Source organism: Macaca mulatta, chromosome 19 (assembly GCF_049350105.2).
Source record: "Macaca mulatta isolate MMU2019108-1 chromosome 19, T2T-MMU8v2.0, whole genome shotgun sequence".
NCBI lineage: Eukaryota > Metazoa > Chordata > Mammalia > Primates > Cercopithecidae > Macaca > Macaca mulatta.
Window position 1 is genome coordinate 45,518,492 of NC_133424.1, and position 20,632 is coordinate 45,539,123.

The 20,632-nt window shown below is 40.9% G+C and overlaps 1 protein-coding gene across 40 annotated transcripts in view; it reads left to right on the top strand.

Annotated features, from left to right (window-relative positions):
• Positions 1-20,632, top strand: part of LSM14A (LSM14A mRNA processing body assembly factor) — a 69,937-nt gene that overhangs the window by 22,888 nt on the left and 26,417 nt on the right. For 34 of the 40 annotated variants that reach the window (XR_013408596.1, XR_013408603.1, XR_013408602.1 and 31 more), the window contains 3 exon segments: positions 3,078-3,241; positions 5,490-5,619; positions 17,690-17,812. Coding sequence is in view for 29 of the 40 variants with exons in the window: in XM_015123515.3 (XP_014979001.1) it covers positions 3,078-3,241; positions 5,490-5,619; positions 17,690-17,812 (417 nt within the window). In the remaining 11 variants the exon portion in view is untranslated. 40 annotated transcript variants of the gene reach the window in all.

Genomic DNA, 20,632 nt, shown 5'->3' on the forward strand with positions numbered 1-20,632 from the left:
TTATCTTGATTCCCTGATGTTTCTACTTTTTTTTTCCTTAGTAGGTCCTTTCAGTATCTGCTGCTTGCGAAAACGTGAAATGCAGATTCTCTTTTACTTCACTCTGAGTTCACCTGGCTAAGCTCTATTAGGCCTTAGGAAGCTTAATAGAGCTTCTCTAGTTTTGTAGAAGAAGGGCCTTTGACTCTTGCCCCCTCTGCTTCAGGATGATCTCATCTGCTACTTTGGAAGCGTGAGACTTTATTCGCTGTGATGGTACTGAGGTTAGGGGTGAGATTGATTTATTTGTAATTAGTCCTTTCTCCTCCTTACCCTTCCTTTTGGATAAAGGTAAAAATATAAAATCCTCCTGCCTGCTAAAGTACTGTTTGGCCACCAGAGAAGGGGAGTTTCAGGTAGGGCGTTCCGCATTTTTTTCCTCATCACACCTGTATCCCTGTCCCCATCTTAGCAAGTTGAAGATGCTAGTCAAAATTTCTCTCAGGGGAGGAGAGGGCAAGGGATACTTACATATGGATTCTGGGCTTGGTCTTTCAGTTTCAACTAACTCATTCTGTACCTTAATTGTACTATTTAATAAAATTTCATGGTATGAGTTTGAGAACTTTTCGTGATTTTAGGGATATTTTAACTTCCTTTTTGTTTTTTTCCTTTAGTTTTAGGGAAGGATCTTCTGCCAAACTACCTGTGCCACTATCTTTCCTGAAAGTCTCATAAGTACTAGAAAGAACTTTTAGAATAAGAGTGTAGGACATTATTTACACTGAAATAATATTCTTTTTTAATTATTTATTTTAAGTCAGATTGTTGCTCTGTCACCCAGGCTGGAGTGCAGGGGCACCATCTCGGCTCAGCTCACTGCAACTTCTGCCTCTTGAGTTCTGCCAATCCTCTCACCTCAGCCTCCTGAGCAGCTAGGACTACAGGTGCACACCAACGTGCCCAGCTAATTATTTTTTGTATTTTTTGGTAGAGACAGGGTTTCACCATTTTGTTGAGGCTGGTGTCAAACTCCTGACCTCAAGTGATCTGCCCACCTCGGCCTCCCAAAGTGCTGGAATTACAGGCATGAGCCACTGCATCCAGCCTGACATTCATCCTTAATCTAGCGCTGCATCAGTTCTGCAACAACAACAAAAAAAGCATATGCATTAAAAATGTTAAGGGGGCCAGGCGCGGTGGATCACTTGAGGTCAGGAGTTCTAGACCAGTCTGACCAACATAGTGAAACCTCATCTCCGCTAAAAAAAAAAAATACAAAAATTAGCTGGGTGTGGTGGCACACGCCTATAATCCCAGCTACTCGGGAGGCTAAGGCAGGAGAGTCGCTTGAACCCAAGAGGCGGAGGTTACAGTGAGCCGAGATCGCGCCACTGCACTCCAGCCTGGGCAATAGAGTGAGACTCCATCTCAAAAAATAAAAATAAAAAAGGACCGGGTGCGGTGGCTCACGCCTGTAATCCCAGCACTTTGGGAGGCCGAGATGGGCGGATCACGAGGTCAGGAGATCGAGACCGTCCTGGCTAACACGGTGAAACCCCGTCTCTACTAAAAATACATTTAAAAAAATGAGCCAGGCGTGGTGGCGGGCGCCTGTAGTCCCAGCTACACAGGAGGCTGAGGCAGGAGAATGGTGTGAACCCGGGAAGTGGAGCTTGCAGTGAGTGGAGGTCGTGCCACTGCACTCCAGCCTGGGTGACAAAGCAAGACTCCGTCTCAAAAAAAAAAAAAAAAATGTTAAGGGGTTTATTCCTTTAGGATACTCTTTAAAATGAATAGTATATGATGTTTCATATTCTCTATTTGGAACTTCTCTATGGATGCAGACATTTTCAGAAATCTCCCAGGACAATGAACCTGAAACTTTTGTATTTATAAGAAACTTGGGATTTGGTTATTTTATTTATTTATTTTGAAATAGGGTCTTGTTCTGTCACCTAGGCTGGAGTGCAGGAGCACAGCCACGGTTCAGTGCAGCCTCAATCTCCCAGACTCAAGAGATCCCCCTCATACCTCAGCCTCCTTATAGCTGGGACTACAGGCGTACACTACCACACCTGGCTAATTTTTTTAATTTGTTTTTTTATTTTTTGTAGAGACAGGACATCACTATGTTGCTAGGGCTGGTCTTGAACTCCTGGGCTCAAGCAGTCCTCCCACCTTGACCTCCCAGAGTGCTGGGATTATAGGCGTGAGCCACTGTGCCTAGCCAGAAATTGGCTTAAAATGCAGATTTTTGGACCATGTCCCCAGCAAAAAGATTCAGTAGAAATCTTTATTTGTAGCCAGCTTACTGTGTTGCAGGTGGTCCCTGGTTTAACTTTGAGTAATGCTATCTTCATTGTTAAAATAATCAGATTTAATTATATGGTAGATATTTTAGGTAACTAGGGTATTTCAGGCTGTCCCATGGGCCTGAATAGCTGGCAGCTACTCGGCTTGGCTTCTAGAGGACTTACTGCTCAGCAAGGTAAATAAATTAACAGTGAGCCAGGCACAATGGCACAGGCCTGTAATCCCAGCACTTTGAGAGACTGAAGCAGGAAGATCTCTTGAGGCCAGGAGTTCAAGACCAGCCTGTGCAAAATAGCAAAACCTCATCTCTACTAAAAAATAAAAAAAATTAGCTGGGCTTAGTGGCACATACCTGTGGTCCTAGCTACACGGGATGTTGAGATGGAAGGATTGCCTGAGCCCGGGAAACGGAGGCTGCAGGAAGCCGTGACCACACCACTGCACTCCAGCCTGGGATACAGAGACCCAGGCTCATCAATAAATAAATAAATAAAGGACATTTTAACACCTCACTACAACCACTAAAGATACAAATAAATAAAAATATAAGAGGAGCACAACCTTGTAATACTGATAGTCTTTTATATTGCGTATATTTAACTTCAGGCAAAACCCACTCTATTTTCCTCTTTTAAAAAAATTATTTAGCTATAGATTAATGAATACTTTCTCAGACATTTCAGAACTACTGCTTAGTACTTGAAATACAACACTTAGAATCTGGGGTACTACCTGAATGTAATGAGTAGTCACACATCTCATATCCTTTGTTTTCTTGCCAGTTCGATCCTTTGGTACAGAAGACAGACCGACAGATCGTCCAATACCACCTCGAGATGAAGTCTTTGAATACATTATATTCCGTGGGAGTGACATTAAAGACCTTACTGTTTGTGAGCCACCAAAACCACAGTGTTCTTTGCCTCAAGACCCAGCTATCGTTCAGGTAACTGATGGTAAATTTGTCTTGGAGTACAGGTAAACTCCACACAGGGATAGCCTTGGCTTTTTTCTTTCCAGTTGAATGTTCATGTAGCTTATCATTTTCAAGTTACCTGGATACCTGAAATTACTGGATAATGTTCTCATCTAGGTTTTTCTCTAATCATAAATTAGAACTAAGATAAGAAACAGCTGAAGAATTTGTTATGAAATATTTTCTAATGTCAACAACAATTGCGGTAGCTAACCTTGAAGGCTACGCTGTGGAAGTGGTGTACATATAAGACACCCTCTGAGGTTGGTGCCATAATTATTCTCACTTTTAACAAGTGAAGAAATTCAGGTAGAGTCACTATTTGAACAGATCCAGGCAGCCTGCTTTAGAATCTAGAATCCGTGCTACCATGCTATTGAGATAGGGTTTATATTGCAAACCAGGGCAATAACAGGTACTCTTAGGTAAGATTATTAGGCTTAATGGGGAACAAAAAGCGAAATCACATTGTTCTGCTTATGTTACGATATGCAATGTTGGGGGGTTTTTTTTCTTCCTTTTTTTTTTGAAACAGTCATTGGAGTACAGTGGCGCGAACTCGGCTTACTGCAACCTCCGCCTCCCTGGTTCAAGCGATTCTTCTGCCTCAGCCTCCTGAGTAGCTGGGACTATAGGCACACACCACCACGCCCGGCTAATTCTTGTATTTTTAGTAGAGATGAGGTTTCACCATGTTGGCCAGCCTGGTCTCAAACTCCTGACCTCAGGTGATCCGCCCACCTCAGCCTCCCAAAGTGCTGGGATTACAGGCATGAGCCACTGTGCCTGGCCCACAATGTTATATAATAAGAAAACACAAACATAAATGCATTTTAACATATTTAGGTCAACTCTTAAATCTCCCAATTTAAACTTTTTAATCATCTACTCCTACCCTTGTTAAATCTTATTTTGGTGAAAGGAAACCTGAAAGAATCGGAGAAAATGTAAATCTCTTTATTTTATTTATTTACTTTTTTTTTGAGATAGAGTTTTGCTCTGTTGCCCAGGTTGCAGTGCAGTGGCGCGATCTCGGCTCACTGCAAGCTCTGCCTCCCGGGTTCATGCCATTCTCCTGCTTCAGCCTCCCAAGTAGCTGGGACTACAGGCGCCTGCCACCACGCCCGGCTAATTTTTTATATTTTTAGTAGAGACGGGGTTTCACCGTGTTAGCCAGGATGGTCTCGATCTCCTGACCTCGTGATCCACCCGCCTCAGCCTCCCAAAGTGCTGGGATTACAGGCGTGAGCCACCGCGCCTGGCCGAAAATGTAAATCTCTTTAAATGGAGAAGGAAGAGACACTTTCTTAATAGAGATAGCTCCCTACACCAAACACTGGTGTTACCTTACCGTCTCTTTTATATGGCTTTCGATAATTCTCCAGGAAACCAGTTATTTGAGTAATCAGTTTTATAGAAGGAGAAAAACTAAGAGAGTGCATATGAAAATGGTGTTGAGTAACTTCTTCCAGTCATCACAAACTTCTGCTTGATCTTCTTATTCATTCATTCCGTAGTATTTACAGAGTGTCTGGCATGTACTTAACACTAGTAGTGAACACAAAGAAAAGGTCCTGCCATCAGTGAATGTATGTCCTGGTAGCCTTTAATACACTTCATGTTTATATTATGAAACAGTTTATAATAAGATAATATATGAAGTACATGTATTAGTATATGTTATATATTTTATATGCTTTAGGTTTAAGTTAAAGTTTTTATAAAATGTTCCTCCACTTAATATAACTATAAGTAAACATGTAAATGGTTTTATGTGGGATATGTTTGTTTCTGCATCTCTTTCATGTGAATATAATAGTAGGCCTCAAATGATTGAAAATAAGAGTGAAATCACATGTGAGATTTATATCAGCATCAGACTAAAACCCATTATTACTAAGTGTGATTTTTCTCATATTTTTCTTTAAGCAAAGTTACTGTGCTTAAGTAACTTTCTTTCCTCAATCTATAAAACTCTTAAATGGGGAGTTTAGTGTAGAAAAAGTATTCGTAAGTTACATTGAGTATAATTGGCACATTATAGACAAATATTGAAATCAGAAGGTCGTTTGGCTATTTTAATGTTAAGTGCATGTTGTAATTCGTTTTATATTTAGTAGTTTTAATAGTTTTCTTAAAAGTGTAAAAATCTGGAAATTTTTTTCATTATATACATGTTGCTTAGAGCTTGGAAAGATAACTCATGATTTTCCTTCAGTCCTCACTAGGCTCATCGACTTCTTCATTCCAGTCCATGGGTTCTTACGGGCCTTTCGGCAGGATGCCCACATACAGTCAGTTCAGTCCAAGTTCCTTAGTTGGGCAGCAGTTTGGTGCTGTTGGTGTTGGTATGTTTTCTTTTTCTTTTATTTTTTTGTTTGTTTTTGTATTCTTCCTTTCTTTGAGTTTATAGAAACTCAACACAAACTTTTAGAAATGTTGTTTGATGTTTCCTTTTGTAACTTTGTTTTATGGCATTCAGAACATATTTTGATGATATCTTAAAGCCTTTATTTAATATTCTTAATGATATTAGTGGGTTTTTAAAAGTCAGTTTTCACGAGGTAACATTTTTTTTACACCTGGGTATATCCAGTATCTACCAAATCTTATTGGTAATTGGATTTTTTTTTTTTTTTTTTTTTTTTTTTAAGACAAAGTCTCACTCTGTCACTCAGGCTGAAGTCCAGTGGCACTATCTTGGCTCACTATAACCTCCGCCTCCTGGGTTTAAGCAATTCTCGTGCCTTAGCCTCACAAGTAGCTGGGATTACAGTATGTATCACCACACCTAGCTAATTTTTGTATTTTCAGTAGAGGTGGGGTTTCACCATGTTGACCAGGCTGGTCTTGAACTCCTGACCTCAGGTGAGCCCCTGTGCCTGGCCTGGATTTTAATTAATCAATTTTTTTTTCTTTTTTTTTTTTTGAGGCAGAGTCTCACTCTGTTGCCCAGGCTGGAGTACAGTGGCATGATCTCCACTAACTGCAACCTCCATCTCCCAGGTTTAAGCAGTGCTCCTGCCTCAGCCTCCTGAGTAGCTGGGATTACCGGTGTGCACCACCACTCCCGGCTAATTTTTTTGTATTTTTAGTAGAGATGGGGTTTCACCATGTTGGCCAAGCTGGTCTCGAACTCCTGACCTCAAGTGATCCACCCACTTCAGCCTCCCAAAGTGCTGGGATTACAGGCATGTGCCACCAAGCCTGGCCTAAAACGTTTATTTTAAACATACATAAGACATGCACACATAAAGATACACATAGCATGATTGAGGGCTTGGTGTTTTGTTTCTGTAACACTGGGTTTGAAACAAAACTAATGAGAATGTATAGCAGGGCTGAGCGAATGACAGGCTTACTTACGGCTGGAGGGTCAAGGGCTATTGAGTGCAAAAGCTGGATGTAATCAGATTAGCTCAGTGTTGTTTTGTTTTTATAGCTGTGCATTTTAGTGTTTAAGTACACCTTTATTCCCACGGTAAAGAACAGCTTTAAAAAAAAAAAGCAACTTTAAATCTCAAGCTTTTGCCCCTAATCTTTTAAAATTTCTTTGAAATAATTATATTATCAGTTTACTGTTTCACTGCACCACAAATTTAGTTTCAGGTGTATCTTGACACTCATTAATATGCTAACAAGTTTTATTAATATTATTAAATTCCTTCCAATGAATATACTTTTTATACAGGTGTGACTTAAGCATTTAAATGTTTTACTTATTCACAAAATAAAAAAGAACGGCAAAAAAAGCAAACTAAAACTGAATGAGCTGGGCGCGGTGGCTCACGCCTGTAATGCCAGCACTTTGGGAGACTAAGGCGGGATAGATCACCTGAAGTAGGGATTTCGAGACCAGCCTGGCCAACATGGAGAAACCGCACCTCTACTAAAAATACAGAATTAGCTGGACGTGGTGGTGCATGCCTGTAATCCCAGCTACTCGGGAGGCTGAGGTAGGAGAATTGCTTGAAACCCAGGAGGCAGAGGTTGCAATGAGCTGAGATCGTGCCATTGCACTCCAGTCTGGGCCACAACAGCGAAACTCCGTCTAAAAAAAAATAGATAAAACTGAATGAATATGAACAGAGAAACCACAGATGCTATTACATATTAAATTGATAATCACACAGAAGAAAAAATAATTCAGATGACTTTTACGCACTTAGTAGGATATATTCTAACAACAAATAGAACTATTTAGAAAACTTGACTTTGATTTGTATTATTGGTGTTTTTGGTTTTTGGTTTTTTTTTTGTTTGTTTTCTTTTTTTTGGAGATAATATCTGGCTGACACCCAGGCTGGAGTGTAGTGGCACGATCCCGACTCACTACAACCTCTGCCTCCCAGGCCCAAGCCATCCCACCTCAACCTCCCAAGTATCTGAGATTATAGGCGTGCACCACCACTCCCAGCTAGATTTCTTTTTTTTTTTTTTTTTTTTTTGTATTTTTTGTAGAGACAGGGTTTTCCCCTGTTGTCCAGGCTGGTCTCAAACTTCTGACATCGAGTGATCTGCCTACCTTGGGCTCCAAACGTGCTGGGATTACAGGTGTGAGCCACTGCACCCAGCCAGGTGTTAATTCTTAAACTGTTTTGTATGTATTATAGAATAGGGCAAATGAATAAAATACTTATATTGGGAAATAGTGTTTTTACCATGGAGAAGGGAGATATAAATATGGAATGGGAAAGGTGAGAAAGAACCCTGTGATGCTGAATGTAAATAGATGGTATGAGTATGGACCCATTTTTTAAAAACTGGTGAGTTCCTAGCTCTGTTCATAGAAAGGACCTAGAAACAATGGAAACCCAGTAACAAAGAACACATGTAGACTCAGTTTCTAAATACCACTCCCCACTGAAAGGAACCAGGGCCCATTGAAAAACAAAGGAAAAGATCTACTTTTTTCACATAAAGATGTCTGCTAATAAGTAGAAGGAGTGGTAAATAAAATTGATAAAGAAAATTGCCATTTTCTAATCTCAGTATAATAGTTAGCAAGGATTATCATTACATGTTGAAGTCATTGGGTGAAAGGTGTTAGGACAGGATATTAAGATGATCTTAAAGTATCATCCCACAGTTTACAAAGGGGGAAAAATGTACCCTTGTAACACAGACATCTGGTGGTTACCAACTTCGTCAAGTGCTCAAGTTTAGCATTGCCATAAACAATTATGTGTCTCCTGTTGCGATTATTGGGGTGGGGGGCAAAACATAATACCACTTTTGTGGGGTTCTTGCTGAATATGCAGAATCTAATTTTGAAGAAATGGGCATATATATCCAGAAGGTGGGTTGTTTTGCAAGACAGTTTTCCACACTCTTCAAAAGATTCAATATTACAAAGAATGGAGGGAGGCAGCAGAACTGTTTTAGGCTGGCAAAGACTGAAGAGACATAACATCCAAATGTAATATGGAATCGAATCCTGGGCTTTTAAAAAGTTGGCGTGTTTGGCCGGGCGCGGTGGCTCAAGCCTGTAATCCCAGCACTTTGGGAGGCCGAGACGGGCGGATCACGAGGTCAGGAGATCGAGACCATCCTGGCTAACACGGTGAAACCCCGTCTCTACTAAAAAATACAAAAAACTAGCCGGGCGAGGTGGCGGGCGCCTGTAGTCCCGGCTACTCGGAAGGCTGAGGCGGGAGAATGGCGTAAACCTGGGAGGCGGAGCTTGCAGTGAGCCGAGATTGCGCCACTGCACTCCAGCCTGGGTGACAGAGCGAGACTCCATCTCAAAAAAAAAAAAAAAAAAAAAAAAAAAAAAAAAAAAGTTGGCGTGTTTGTTTCCTGCAGGGGAGAAAAAGAAAACTTAAAGAAAAAGTTGGTGTGAAGAACATTTTAGGGACTGCTAAGGAACTTTTGAGTATGGACTAATTGTTGGATGTTGTTATTACTGTTCATTTTCTGGTTAATCATAGGGGAGAGTGTTTTTGTTTGGGGGAGGTGGTTTTGAAGTATTTAAAAGTAAAGAACCAAATTGATTTTAGCCTCTCTAAACAAAAGAAAAATGTGCATATTAAGGTATAAAGATGGAGAAGCAGAGTGGGTTTGGTTAGATGTTAGCAGTTGATGAATCTAGGTGAGGAATATATTGATATTCTCTGTACTCCTTCAATTTTAACATAGGTTTGACATTTTTCAGAATTAAAAATTAATTCCTTTTAGACTTATTTTAGGTGAAATAGTGTAACTTTGGTCCATAAATTTCCAAATCCAGTAGTAAGATCAATGTTATTCATGTTAAATCAAGATATACTGTGTGTTAACTATAACTTAGAATCCTTTCTTGGGGATTCAAATAAGGAATGATTGCAAATTGTATTATCCTTTTTGAGGCTTCTTTGACTAAATTAAATAGTTAACTGACTTTGAGATCATCATTGTACTTCTTATGTTACCATGAAGTTTATGTAACTAATTATGTTCAAAAATTTGAGCAGGATCAAGCACATAGTATCTATATAGTAACTACTGCTTCTGCCATTCTTCAAGGTTTACTCTCTAGTCAGAGTATTTTGTGGTTGTGAAATGCTTTTTTTTTTTTTTTTTTTTTTTTTTTTTTTTTTTTTGAGACGGAGTCTCGCTCTGTCGCCCAGGCTGGAGTGCAGTGGCCGGATCTCAGCTCACTGCAAGCTCCGCCTCCTGGGTTTATGCCATTCTCCTGCCTCAGCCTCCCGAGTAGCTGGGACTACAGGCACCCACCACCTCAACCGGCTAGTTTTTTGTATTTTTTTAGTAGAGACGGGGTTTCACCGGGTTAGCCAGGATAGTCTCGATCTCCTGACCTCATGATCCGCCCGTCTCAGCCTCCCAAAGTGCTGGGATTACAGGCTTGAGCCACCGCGCCCGGCTGTGAAATGCTTTTTATAAATATTTTGATCTAATTTTAATATTATTGTGGGTTGTTGTTTTATTATTTGGATGTCACAAAAGTAGAAGATTTTACTGGTGTTTTCCATGTCAGTAGAATAATTTGTGCAGGGTCAGATTATTTTTGATTAATTGATTTCCATATTGGTTAGGATAATTTGTGAAGTGGCTAATTAGAAAACTAAGTGTTACAAGTTACCAAATCAGGAAGAGGAAAGCTGTGGCATTGGTCAAGGTGACAGATGTTTTTCAGAAAAGGAATTAACTCAAATTTAGCTTGGTTTTTGAGACGACGTCTTGCTCTGTCTCCCAGGCTAGAGTGCAGTGGTGTGATCTCGGCTCACTGCAACCTCCTCCTCCCAGATTCAAGCGACTCTCCTGCCTCAGCCTCCTGAGTAGCTGGGATTACAGGCATGCACCACCACACCTGGCTAATTTTTGTATTTTCAGTAGAGACAGGGTTTCACCTCGTTGGTCAGGCTGGTCTCAAAATCCTGACCTCGTGATCCGCCCACCTCAGCCTCCCAAAGTACCAGGATTACAGGTGTGAGCCACCGTGCCCAGCCAAATTTAGCTTTTGTTGGCACAAAGTAAACCAGATTTTAAGCTAGGCCTCTTTTCATTTTTGGTTCCTAGTATTCTGATTTTAAAAGGAAATTTAAATGAATCTGGATCACACTATTGCTATTTGATGAGAAAATTTTATATGTTTACATTTTCGTGTTATTACTATTGCTTTTTATTTTTATTTATTTTTTGAGACAGGGTCTCGTTCTGTCACCTAGGCTGGAGTTCAGTGGCACAACCATGGCTCACTGCAGCCTAGACCTCCTGGGCTCAAGCAGTCCTCCCACCTCAACCTCCCTGGTAGCTGGGACTACAGTCATGTGCCATCATACCTGGCTAATTTTTGTATTTTTTGTAAAGACAGCATTTCAGCATGTTATCCAGGCTGATCTTGAACTCCTGGGCTCAGTCTGCCTGCCTCCGCCTCCCAAAGTGTTGGGAACCACCATGCCCACCCTTATTATTGCTTTTTAATAAGTTTTTTGTTTGGTTTTTTTTTTTTTCATTTGTTTGGTTGGTTGGTTTGGTTTTTGTTTTGTTTTGTTTTTGAGACTCTGTCTCCCGGGCTGGAGTACAAAGACCTTAGCACTTTGGGAGGCCATGGCGGGAGGATTGCTTGAGCTCAGGAGTTGGAGACCAGCCTGGGGGCAACATGGCTAAACCCTATCTCTACCAAAAAAAAAAAAAAAATTAGGCAAGCATAGTGGCACACTCCTGTAATCCCTGCTCCTCCAGAGGCTGAGGTGGGAGGATTGCTTGAGCCTGAGAGGTAGAGGTTGCAGTGAGCCAAGAGCGCACCACTGCACTCCAGCTTGGGAAATAGAGCCAGACTGTGTCTCAAAAAAAAAATAAAAAATCACCTTGTTTATAGTGAAAAACATACAAATTAAATCTACACTAAGACACGATTTCTCACTATCAGTTTGACAAAAACTCAAAAGCTTCATTATATACATACTCTTTTGGCAAGTCTATGAAGAATATATACTCTCATACATTGAGAAGAATAATATACCAGGTAGAAATAAAGCACCTTTCTTAAAGCTGATGCAAAAATAATTCTTATGTATAAGAGATTAGATCATTACTGGCCTTAATTTCTGAACTCTCGGAAAAATTAAACATCTCACAATAAATGAAGCATCAAAACAGTATTTCCCTATGTTACCACTGCACAGTGGCAAGAGCTTGCTGCTGCAGTTAGAAAAAGGATTAATAGAAACAGTGAAAGGTATAGATTGACCAACTATCTAAAGTAACTCTATAGCAAGGATTAAAATGAAGAAACATGTAGCAATTAGATATTTTTTCTGTTATATTTACTCCAATTGATAAGGTCAGCTGGTTGTTCTCAAATAATTGAGATTGTTGACTAGCATGTCGTGGCATGCTGTTTAAGTCTCATAATCTTATGTGCCAGATGGAGGAATATTGGCTGAATAGACCATCAGTAGGTACATTTTAGTTGATGAAATAGCCAAACCATATTGGAGGATGGTTCTCTTAGGGCTCCAGTGTTTGTATAGACTAATTTTTAATCACTGAGTGATGAAGCTTGAAGAGATGCTTATGAACTTCACAGTTAGCATAAAGTCAGGGGGTGTTTCAACCATTATGGATGTTAAACTAAGGATTGTTAAAGATCAGACCAGGCACAGTGGCTCACGCCTGTAATCCCAACACGTTGGGAGGCTGAGACGGGTGAATCATTTGAGGTCAGGAGTTCAAGAGCAGCCTGGCCAACACGGTGAAAGCCTGTCTCTACTAAAAATACAAAAAAATGAGCTGGGCATGGTGGCGTGCACCTGTAATCCCAGCTACTCAGGAGGCTGAGGCCGGAGAATCCCTGGAACCCAGGAAGCAAAGGTTGCAGTGAGTCAAGATCATGCCACTGCACTCCAGCCTGAGCGACAGAGTGAGACCCTGCCTCAAAAAAAGAAAAAAAAAAGATTGTTAAAGATCTACTTTGGTAAAACGTTGAAGGGATTAAACATTTCAATTAAAAGGCAGAGAGTGTCAGACTGAATTTAAAAAAAAGAGACAAGGCCCAACTATATTATGTTTATAAGAAATGCACTGAAAGTGAAAGAATAGAAAAGGTATACCATGCAAACACCAATAACAAGAAAACATACATTAATATCAGACAAAGGAGCTTAAAGATCAGGATTACCTCCGGAGATAAAGCAGGGGCGGGGGTTGGTTCTTCATAAAGGTAAGGATCAATTCATCAGGAAGCTACAACAGTCCTAAATGTGTAACTTTATAATACAGCGTACCCAACAATTGCAGAATATTGTTTTGATCTATATTGCTCAACAGTATAGATCAAATACTGGATCATAAAATAAGTCACACTAAATTCCAAAAGGAATAAAATCATACATGGTATATTCTTAAATCACAAAATAAACTTTAAATTAATAAAGGTAACTTGAAAAATCCTCAGATAATTTGATATCAAGTAAACTTGTTAATCACTAATAGATCAAAGGAGAATTTAAAGGGAGATTAGAGAATATTTTTAATCTAGGCCAGGTGTGATAGCATACACCTGTAATCCCAGCACTTTGGGTGGCCAAGGTGGGAGGATCACTTGAGGCCAGGAGTTCAAGACCAGCCTGGGGAACATAGGGAGACCTTGTCACTACAAAAAAAAAATTTTTCATTAGCTGGGTATGGTTGTACATACCTGTAGTCACAGCACTCAGGAGGCTGAGGTGGGAGACTTGCTTGAGCCCAGGAATTCAAGACTGCAGTGAGCTGTGATGCTGCAGTGAGCTGTGATTCTGCCACTGCACTCCAGAAAAGGCGACAGAGCTAGACCTTGTCTCTTAAAAAAAATGATATACTTTTAAAATAATGTATTTTTAATTTAATAACCAGAAAGTTTGTAGGTGTAGCTAAAACTGTGTTTAGGAAAACTTTCATAGCACAGTGGCTCGTGCCCATGATCCCAGCACTTTGGGAGGCTGAGGTGGGCGGGTCACTTGAGGTCAGGAGTTCGAGACCAGCCTGGCCAATGTGGTAAAAACCCGTCTCTACTAAAAATACAAAAATTACTCAGGCACGTTGGCATGCACCTGTAGTCCCAGCTTCTTGGGAGGCGGAGGCAGGAGAATTGGTTGAGCTGGGGAGGAAGAGGTTGCAGTGGGCCGAGATGGCGTCACTGCACTCCAGCCTGGGTGACAGAGCAAGACTGTCTCAAATAAAAATAAAAAGAAAATAAGAATTTTAAAAGTCAGTGCTCTAAGCTACCAGTTAAAGAAGCTAGGAAATGGCCAGGTGTGGTGTCTCCCACCTGTAATCCCAGCACTTTGGGAAGTCAAGGCCGGCAGATTACCTAAGGTCAGGAGTTCGAGACCAGCCTGACCAACATTGTGAAACCTCATCTCTACAAAAATACAAAAATTAGCCAGGTATGATGGCAGGTGCCTGTAATCCCAGCTACTCAGGAGGCTGAGGCGGGAGAATCGCTTGAACCTGGAGGTGGAGGTTGCAGTGAGCCGAGATCGCACTGTTGAACTCCAGCCTAGACGACAGAGCAAGACTCTGTCTCACAAAAAAAAAAAAAAACAAAGGAAAAATGGTTAGCTGGGCATGGTGGTGAATGCCTGTAGTCCCAACTACTTGGGAGACTGAGGTGGGAGGATTCCTCGAGCCCAGCAGTTCAAGGCTGCAGTGAACTGTGATCGTGCCATTGCATTCTAGCCTGGGTGACAGAGTGACACCATGTCTCTAAAAACAGTTGGTGAGGACGTCAGGGGACAGCTAGGAAAAAAGTGAAAGAAAATTATTCCAAAAGTAGTAGAGGGGGAAGAAAATAAAAAGATAAGAGCAGAAATCAGTAAAATAGAAATAGATTATATATCAGCAAAGACGAGTTTCTTTGGGGTGGGTTTATTTATTTATTTATTTATTTTATAAGATTGATAAGCCCCTAACAAAACTGATTAAGGGAAGAAAGAAGAACCAAGCAAGTTGCCAATACCAGGAATGAAAGACTAGACATCAGTGTAGACCTTAAAAGAATAATATGGGAATATATGAATTGCTTTGTGTCAACAAATGTGATAGTTTAAATGAAGTGGACAAATTTCTTGAAAAATAATAAACCAACACAAGAGGAAATAAAATCTCAGTTATCTCTGTATCTTTTCATGAAATTGCAACAGTAATTTCAAATCACCCAGAAAGAAAATTCTAGACTGTTTACTGTTACTTTCTACCAAACATTTAGGGAAGAAATAATTTTTACTAATCTTACACAAACTCAGACAGCTATGCACCATGATACATGCCTGTAGTCCCGGTAACTCGGGAGGCTGAGGCGGGAGGATCTCTTGAGCCCAGGAGTTTAAGGCTGCAGTGAGCCATGATCGTGCCACTGCACTCCAGCCAAGGCAACAGAGCAAAAACCCTGTCTCTTAAAAAGGAAAAAAAGGCTGGGTACGGTAGCTCACACCTGTATTCCTAGCACTTTAGGAGGCCGAGGTGGGCGGATCACGAGGTCAGGAGATGGAGACCCGCCCGGCCAACATGGAGAAACCCCGTCTCTACTAAAAATACAAAAAAAAAAAAAATGAGTTGGACATGGTGGCGTGCACCTGTAATCCCAGCTACTTGGGAGGCTGAGGCAGGAGAATCGCTTGAGCCAAGGAGCCGGAGGTTACAGTGAGCCAAGATCACACCACTGCACTCCAGCCTGGCGACAGAGCAAGACTCCATCTCAAAAAGAGAAAAAGAAAGTTCAGAGAATAGAAGAAGAGGAAATATTTGCTGACCCTATAACCAAAGCCAAATAACTGAAATACCAACTATGACTAGATTGTTACAAGACAATTATAGAGCACTGTCTCCCATGAACATAAATGTAAGAATGTTCATTAGAAGTAGAAACCAGCACTTCAGAAGAAGGATTGTATATAATGACAAAGATTTATCTCAGGACTGGGAAGCTGCAACATTTGAAAATCCGTTGTAACTTACCACATTAACAGACCAGGAATAAAGAATAGAGAATCCAGAAATAGACCCACTCAAATACTTACAACAGAGTAACAAGACAGTTCAATGGAGAGAAAAGACATTGTTATAATAAGGGGTGTTGCAGCAGCTGGTTATCTGTGGAAAAAATAAAACTTGACACCTGGCTTAAACTATAAATTAAAAGTAATTTGAAATAGATTATAGACATAAATTGGTAGTAGAATTGGAGTAGAGGGAGGGGTATGTGTCATGATCAGGAACTCACGTAAGAGATTTGCTCTAACCATTGAATGTGTAATCCAGAGGACAAGCAATGGCAGGCCAAGCCAGGTGAGGAAACACAGAGCAGCATGGAGATGGAAACATACATCTCAAAGTGGCTGATGTCTTGGTCATCGCCTAAGAATACTAGAAATAACTGGATGGGTTCTACTCCCTACAGAATTCTTGAAAGCACCAGTCCCTACATTTCTGGGATATTATGGGTAGTTGTGTTAGGCTTCTCCTGAGCTTACTGGAGCTCTAGCCAGACTGGATTTCACCTTCAAGGGAGTCCCACTAGCTCCCCTTGTCTAAGATACTAAGATACTGTGCTGTTTTCTGAAGCCACTTTTTTAATTTTTTTTGAGACAGAGTCTCACTCTGTTGCCCAGGCTGGAGCGCAGTGGCCCAATCTTGGCTCACTGCAACCCCTGCCTCCCAGGTTCAAGCAATCCTCCTGCCTCAGCCTCCCGAGTGCTGGGACTACAGGCGTGCACCACCACGCCCGGCTAATTTTTGAATTTTTGTAGAGACGAGGTTTCACCATATTGGTCAGGCTGGTCTTGAACTCTTGACCTCGTGATCTGCCCACCTCGGCCTCCCAAAGTGCTGGGATTACGGGTGTGAGCCACTGCACCTGGCCCTGAAGCCACATTTTAAGAGGGATAAGAACAAATAGAATTCATTAAATTAGGAGTCCAAGAAAGGAAGGGGAGAGTGTTATAAAGACCATGTGAAGTGAGTTATGGTTGAAGGAACTGGAGCCTGAAAATGAGCAGATTGCAAGGGGCATGATTGTAATCTTCATGTGTTTTAAGAGCAGAAGGATAAACTTCTGCTGTGGGCTAGACTGGTGAAAGTATAGAAAATGATGAGAGAAGAGGTAGGTTTTATTAACTGAAGTAAGTAGTTTGAACTTTTATCTTGAGGGGAAGCCATCAGAAGGTCTAAAGCACGATAGTAGTGTGATTACATTTATATTTTGTAAAAAATCACTCTGACTACCATCTTTAGGTTGGATTTAGAGGTTGTGGAGCAGGGAGGTGCTGTTGAAATATAGTGAAAACCTGCACAGATGAAATACTAAGGAGAGAGCACAGTATATCAAAAGTGAATGATCCCTAAGTACTGTAGAAACTTAAAGAAATTTGATATAACCTAGTATGGCAGAGAATTGGGCCCTTTCTAGGGACTTTGTTACTCATATTGCCAGAACTTTTTGCAGCTGCTTTAGGCAGAATGCAGCCTCACAGTCCCATCTTAAGGGGAAGCCTTGAAACCAGTCTGTTGCCTTGGAAATGCTGAAAAAGCTCCTTGTAAACCTGTCTGCTAATTTGGCTATTTGTCCAGATACTTAGTATTAGAATCATTGAACCTTAATGTTGGTGTTGAATGTGCCATTTCTGCTACTTCTTTAGCTGATATGGGTCCTTGCTGTCCCATCTGCATATCTGCCTGGGACAGTATTCCATGTGTTATAAACATCGCTTGCATCCAAGGATAGTGGACAGTATATTGGCTCCCCCACCCCGCTCCCCATATTGCCATAGAATTCCCAAACTATTCAGTACACTTCAATTTCCAAGATTATTAATTTGTACAGATTTTGGGGGGAGAAATAGGCAATTACCATCATTAAAATGCTACATTACTTTATATCATTGAAAAATGTAAAACATTTTTTTAAATTTTTTTATCATTTAAAAAAATCTCTTTAAGCTGGAAACTCTTTGACGTCCTTTGGAACAGAAACATCAAACAGTGGTACCTTACCCCAAAGTAGTGCGGTTGGTTCTGCCTTTACACAGGATTCAAGATCTCTAAAAACACAGTTATCTCAAGGTAAGCTATCTCATCCTAAAGTATTTCCATTCTAAACTTCTATAGTGGTTTTTCTCTTTTTCTGAATGTAAGAGCTTTTGCAGCTTGTAAAAGTTTTCTCCAAATTGGTGTATTGCAATGAATATATTATTGAATGACTCTCACTATTTAGACTTATTACAGTTCTTAGATCATGAAACTAAAAAGTTGAGCATTCTCTAAGTTGGACTTTTTTTGCAAAGAAATTATATAACTTGTATGTAACACTGAAATATATCAAATTAGGCTCAGGCTCACCATTAATAGTTGAGCTATCCAAGATGAATTGGAAATATCATCTGAAAAAAACTGTGTATTATGCTGTTACATTTTCCCTAACATCCCCACAGGATGGAGAGTAGTAGTTCTCAATGTAGGCCACCCACAACTGAATCATCTGGGTTGCTTCTTAAAAATTTAAATCCTGAGACTTATACATCAGAATACCTGGAGCCTGAGGATTTGTATTTTAATAAGCTTCTTAAAGGATTATTTTATTTATTAAAATTCTGCTTTTCAGCCAGCCAGTCTCATAATTTTAAATGGTTATCCATACCTTTTATTCTTTGTTTTCTTTCTTTCTTTTTTCTTAATCTTTTTCTTTCTTTTATTTACTTATTAGAGTTGAGGTCTCCCTATATTGCCCATGCTGGTCTCAAACTCCTGGGCTCAAGCGATCCATTTGCCTTGGCCTCCTCATAGTGTTGGGATTACAGGCATAAGCTATTGGGCCTGGCTTTTTTTTTTTTTTTTTTTTTAGGAGATGGGTCTCACTATGCTGCCCAGACTGAAATGCAGTGGCTCTTCACAGGTGTGATCATAGCACACTGCAGCCTTGGACACCTGTCCCCAAACAAGCCTCCCGCCTTAGCTTCCCCAGTAGCTGGATCTACAGCCTTGTGCCACCATGCTCGGCTTATCTATTTGTATCTACTTCTAATATGGGTATTTTTGGCTCATTGCTTTATGTGAATGGGTTTTTTTGTTTGTTTGTTTGTTTGTTTAGTAAAGCAATGTTAAGTCATTTCAGAAAGACTTATAATCACAACAGTGTTTTAAAAAGCTATTAAGGTTGAAAATTCAATGCTAAACATAATCTTATGTATTTCACTTAAGATATTTTGAAATAGTTCTTACTGTTACTCATATTGATTAGCTTAATTTTTTTCTTTTTTCTTTCTTTTAAGATGGAGTCTTGCTCTGTCACCCAGACTAGAGTGCAGTGGCACAATCTCGGCTCACTGCAACCTCCACCTCCCAGGTTCAAGCGATTCTCCTGCCTCACCCTCCCAAGTAGCTGGGATTACAGGCACGTGCCACCACGCCCAGCTCATTTTTTGTATTTTTGGTAGAGATGTGGTTTCGCCATGTTGGTCAGGCTGGTCTCAAATTCCTGACCTCAAGTGATCCACCCCCCTTGGCCTCCCAAAGTGCTGAGATTATAGGCGTGAGCCACTACGCCCAGCCTACTTGCTTAATTTTTAAGCATTCTAAAGATTGTTTGTTCTTGGGATAGGGTCCTGCTCTGTCTCCCAGACTGGAATGTGGTGGTGTGATCATGGCTCACTGCAGCCTCCCCGTCCTGAGCTCAGGCCATCCTCCTAAGCTCAGGCCATCCTCCCAATTAGCTGAGATCACAAGCAAGCACCACCAGCTAGTTTTGTAGGGATGGAGTTTCGCCATGTTGCCAAGGCTGGTCTGGAACTCCTGGGCTCAAGTGATCCACCCACCTCAGCCTCCCAAAAGTGCTGGGATTATAGGCATGAGCCACAGTGCCCAGCCTATTCTGGAATTTTTAGTTAAATCAGGAACACATGAAAAAGAAGAAGCATAAATATTGAAATTAGTGTTATTCATGAAGAATGAGAACTAATTAAGGAACTTAAATTAGGCAGAGGCAAAATGTAAATTAAATATACAAAAGTCAGTAGTTCTGGCCAGGCACAGTGGCTCATGCTTGTAATCCCAGCACTTCGGGAGGCCAAGGCAGGTGGATCACCTGCGGTCAGGGGCTCGAGACCAGCCTGGCCAACCAACATGGTGAAACCCCCATCTCTACTAAAAATACAAAAATTAGCAGGGCATGGTGGCATGCACCTGTAATCCCAGCTACTCAGGAGGCTGAGGTGGGAGAATCACGTGAACTCGGGAGGCAGAGATTGCAGTGAGCCAAGATCACGCTACTGCACTCCAGCTTGGGCAACAGAGCAAGACTCCATCTTAAAAAAAAAAATAGTCCTAAAGCCTAATCCATTGATTATGTAATAAGGAGAAAAGATTACAGTAATGTAAAATAGAAATTGTATACAAAATATATATAAGAAATAAGTTAGTCATACTAAGAAATATGACCAACTTCTATGATAATGTAAGAGAGGGACTTAAAAGTCACATATAGGCCGGGTGTGGTGGCTTGTGCCTATAATCCCAGCACTTTGGGAGGCCGAGGCGGGCAGATCACGAGGTCAGGAGATCGAGACCATCCTGGCTAACACGGTGAAACCCCGTCTCTACTAAAAATACAAAAAATTAACCGGACGTTGTGGCGGGCGCCTGTAGTCCCAGCTACTCAGGAGGCTGAGGCAGGAGAATGGCGTGAACCTGGGAGGTGGAGCTTGCAGAGAGCCAAGATCATGCCACTGCACTCCAGCCTGGGTGACAGAACGAGACTCCATCTCAAAAAATAAAAATAAAAAAAGTCACATAATGGAAGAAACATCTTATTCCTAGATAAAAGAACAAGAATGTTACCAGCACTTAGGGAGGCAGAGCCAGGATGATCACCTGAGTCCAGGAGTTTGA